This window comes from Elephantulus edwardii, unplaced genomic scaffold, assembly GCF_000299155.1.
Source record: "Elephantulus edwardii isolate Elephantulus edwardi_28Jun2011 unplaced genomic scaffold, EleEdw1.0 scaffold00075, whole genome shotgun sequence".
Lineage (NCBI taxonomy): Eukaryota > Metazoa > Chordata > Mammalia > Macroscelidea > Macroscelididae > Elephantulus > Elephantulus edwardii.
This window is the reverse complement of record NW_006399825.1, coordinates 304,815-309,182: the sequence shown is the minus strand read 5'-3', so window position 1 is coordinate 309,182 and position 4,368 is coordinate 304,815. Positions and strand designations below refer to the sequence as shown.

At 35.7% G+C, this 4,368-nt stretch overlaps 1 protein-coding gene across 1 annotated transcript in view; it reads right to left on the bottom strand.

Annotated features, from left to right (window-relative positions):
* SLCO1A2 (solute carrier organic anion transporter family, member 1A2) overlaps positions 1-4,368 on the bottom strand; it is a 56,916-nt gene that overhangs the window by 5,756 nt on the left and 46,792 nt on the right. Inside the window, exons 12-13 of the mRNA XM_006889062.1 lie at positions 3,195-3,259; positions 2,145-2,262 (exon numbers count right to left, since the gene is read on the bottom strand). Of these exons, the coding sequence (XP_006889124.1) occupies positions 2,145-2,262; positions 3,195-3,259 (183 nt within the window). The remainder of the gene's footprint in view (positions 1-2,144; positions 2,263-3,194; positions 3,260-4,368) is intronic.

The following is a 4,368-nucleotide window of genomic DNA, read 5'->3' as shown; positions in this document are numbered from 1 at the left end:
ATGATAGATAGATAGATAGATAGATAGATAGATAGATAGATAGATGATAGATAGATAGATAGATAGATAGATAGATAGATAGATAGATATAGATGAGTTTTCCTCCAATTCAGATAATGGATTCTTCTTTATAGAGTCCAGCTTCTCAAATAATTTGCTCAGCACACAGATTGAACAGGTATGGAGAAAAGATACAACTCTGACACATACCTTTCTTAATTTAAACCATGTAATGTTCTCTGTTCACACAACAGCAAAGTGGTTGAGGTATAGGTTGCACATGAGCACAGTTAGTGTTCTGGGATTCCCATTCTCCTCAATGTTAGCCATGATTTTCTAAAGTCCACACAAATACCTTTGCCTAGTTATTAAAGCAAAAGCAGACCTTCTGGTAGTCTCTGCTTTCATGCAGGATCTATCTGACATCAGAGGACATATCCCTGGTGCCACAGCTTCTTCTAAATCCATCTTGAGCTTCTGGCAGTTCTCTACGCACTCTTCTAGCTGGTTTTGAATAAGCTCGAGCAGTAATTCGCTTGCCTGTGATATTAATTACATTGTTCAATAATTCCTACAATCTGTTGGGTCACCTTTCTTTGGAATGGGAACAAATAAGGTTCTCTTCTTGTCACTTGGCCAGATACCTGTCCTCCAATTGTCCTGGCATAGGCAGTTGAATATGCCCAGGGCTGCATCTGTCATTTGAAATATGCCAATTGGTATATCATCAGTTCCTGATGCCTTGTTTTTTGTCCATGCCTCAGTGTACCTTGAAATCCTTTCTTCATAAGCACTGGCTCTTCATCATATGGTATTTCCTGAAGCATTTCAGTACCAGCCTGTTTGGTACAGTGATTCTGTGTATTCCCACCATCTTCTTTTGATGCTTCCAGGATCATTAAAGATTTATGTATATCATCTCTAAGTATTCCATCATGAGGTTTGAATTTATTTTGCAGCTCTTTCAGCTTAAGAAATGCTTAGCAAGTTCTTCCCTTTTCACTCTTCAATTCTAGATTTCTGCCTGTTATAATAGTTTCTTTTGTCTTTTTGAGCTGCCCTTCAAAATCTTCAGTTCAGCTCTTTACATCAATATCACTTCCCTTTGTTTTGGCTTCTCAACACTCTAGTGCAATTTTCATAGTCTCCTCTGACCTTACTTTTGGTCCTTTTTTTCCCCTCCTCTGTCTTTGTAATGACCTTTTATTCTCTTCTTGGATCATGTCATCTCACAACTCACCTTGTCTAGTGTCAATGGAGTTCAATACTTAAATCTTATTCTTATGATGATTTTTAAAATTCATGTGGTATAAACTCAAGATCATATTTTGGTTCTAATGTACTTGTTTTCATTTTCTTCAGCCTCTATTTGAAGTTGCACATGAGTAATTGACGATCTGTTCCATAGTCGATATCTGGCCTTGTTTTAAGCACTGATACTGAGCTTCACCAAGAATTCCTTCCACATGTATAATCATCTGATTCCTATGCAGTCCATCTGGTGAGGTCCATGCGTAAAGTTGCAATTTTTGTTTTTTTAAAAAGGTATTTGAATGAATAATCACTGAACATTCAAAATCTAGTCATTCTATTTCCACCCTAATTTCTGTCACTGTACTTTCACACTACTATTCCTTCTTCTTTGTTTCTAACTTTTGCATTCCAGTCACCAACTATCATTATCACATCTTGATTGTATGTTCTGTCTACTCCAGACTGCAAAATTTGGTAAAAATCTTTAACTTCCTCCTCTATCACTTTAGCTGTTGATGTGTTTATTTGAATAATAGTTGTATTAATGTATCTTCCTGGTATGCATATAAATAATATCCTATCACAACATTGACTTCAAGATAAAACTTGAAATTGTCTGTTTAACTATGAATGCAACATGATTCTTATTTTGTATTTTTCATTCCTGGCATAGTACACCATGGAATTGTCTGCTGGTAACTTAAAGTAGATTAGGGAAGTCATTCATCAATATATAAGTAAGGATAGGTATATAGTCATCAATATATATTCTGAAAATCCAATCTAAATAGTCTAGTCATTTGAGAAAGAAAATGTTAGCTATGAAAAGTATCCTTTTATACATAGTCTACTATTTAGAAAGCAGTTCTTTATAAAGGTATTAGCTCTACCTGAAATTGGTAGAATCATATATCCTGCAAGCCCCTGGTTCGCCACATTTCAAAGTTCCCCAGTGTAAACACGTAGAATCCACTAAAGCTCCAAAATATATAGGTGCAGGAATTCCAGCTAAAATTAAAAGAAGAAAAAAATTCCATCAACAACATGCCAATTAGGACACATTCTTTTGCTTGTAAAGATTTCAATTGTTTTTTCATTTTTAGAGCAGTTTATTAAAATGTAAAGTTAGTACTTGAAGTTTTATTTTTTGAAATTAGAAGTTATTTTTACCATAAAGGTTCTAGACATTATAAAGGATAGGGAGTCTGATGAATAAATACAACCTAGAAATTATTTCTAGAGGAAAAAAAATACATTGAGCTAAAGATTCTAAACTTTGGGTTTTCAACAGTGATTTGGACAACTGGCAAATATTTTATTTTAACAATGCATTTCCTCTTCATTTGGTTTTGCTGTTCAAGGCACATTTCTAGCAGTTTCAAATCCAACAACTGTTCCTCAGGAGAAAGATGGGCAATCACCTTCTGTGCAACTTATAGCATCCAAAACCCTACTAGTGAGTCAGCTATGAATTGGTTCTAAGACAAAGAAAATGATATGAGAGAATTGTAAAGGAGCTCTGGTGGAATTGTGGTATCCGTCATGTATTACAAACCAAAAGGACCCACCCCACGTCCAGAACTTTGAATCTGCCAATGGCTTCATGGGACAAAGATGGGGAGTTTCCCTCCTCCTTTTAAAATGTAAAGCCTCAGAAACACAATGGAGTATCATTACGAATTTGACTTTACTTGATGACAAGGAATTGACTGGGGTTTGGTTTTGTTTTTTAGTGAAGAAGTAGAAATAAGGCCTTTTTCAAGTAAATAGGGAAAGGAGGAATTTCTCATCTTTTCCTGGACTTCATTCTCATGCTAGTTGTTATATGCTAAACAGCATAGAAACAGCTAAGCAAATAGAAAAGAATTGTTATTATAACAGTCATTTCATTACATTGTATTTAATAACATTCTAGTGTGATGATGGGAAAGCATTTTTACCAAATACTCTTGTGCAAAATGCATGTATTCCCACACCAAGAGATTTCTCTTCAGACTTGATGCATCTGAAAAATAAAATCACAAATAAAAGAAAAAGATAGATTAAAAAAACTAATATTTTAAAAGGTGTTCTGTATGCTAATAATACACACTGAGGGTTAAAAAATTTTACTCACATGGATAGCTCTTGGTAATTTTAAGACAGACTATGCAACCTGTAGTCTACTCGAAAGTCCCCTTTTTTTATTTCAACATTTAACTACTATCAATTCTATCAGAAAATTGATAAAGAAGAAAATAATTCCTATGTACTAGATAGAAAAAAGAGTAGAGGGCAGGAGAAAGAGAACAAAGAAGCTGGTCCCAAGAAGTGAATAGGCCTTTATTGCATGGTCTGAGAGGGACACCAAGTGACCATCTACATGTGGAGAAGGTCAAAATGGCACCAGGTTAGGTAAGGGCATTTTCTTTTTATAGGGGCTTTAGTGAGGACAAGGGAAGATGGTGTTTTGCTCAGAATTTGGGTTGTTAATTAACATGGGTATGGGCATTTGAGATTAGGCCTAGAGCTTTATCAGGTTCCATTATCAGCCTTATCAGGTCTGGTTTCTGGTCTGGTCACCTTAGACATCAGGTTTCTTCAAGGAGTGGGCAGTCCTGGGGGCAACTGTTACATTCTTCCTCCACTATTAGCAAACCTTCACCTTTCTAGGTACATTGGTGGCTTAGTGTTAAGGAGTTGTGCTGCCAACCAAAAAGCACATGGTTCATATCCACCAACTGCTCTGTGGGAGAAAGATGGGCAATATCCTATCATGTGATTTACCCTAAAAATAATGAACTAATTTGCTTGTACAGAAATGATGATAATTAAAACTTAGTGTCCAAGGTAAAGTTTCCTCATGGCATAGTAAAGTGCTTCAGCTTCTATCGACAACGCTGGTCAGCTGTTTCATCTGAGAAACATGTGACAATTTGCTTCATAAAGATTATGTCCTTCACCACAACAAGATAAAGGTAAATAATCCAATAGAAAAATGGGCACAGGATATGAACAGACACTTCACCAAAGAAGACATTCAGATGGCTAACAAATGAAGAAATGTTCAAAATCCTTAGCACTAAGACAGATGGAAATCACCCCAGTAAGAGTAGCAAAATTTAACAGAACAGC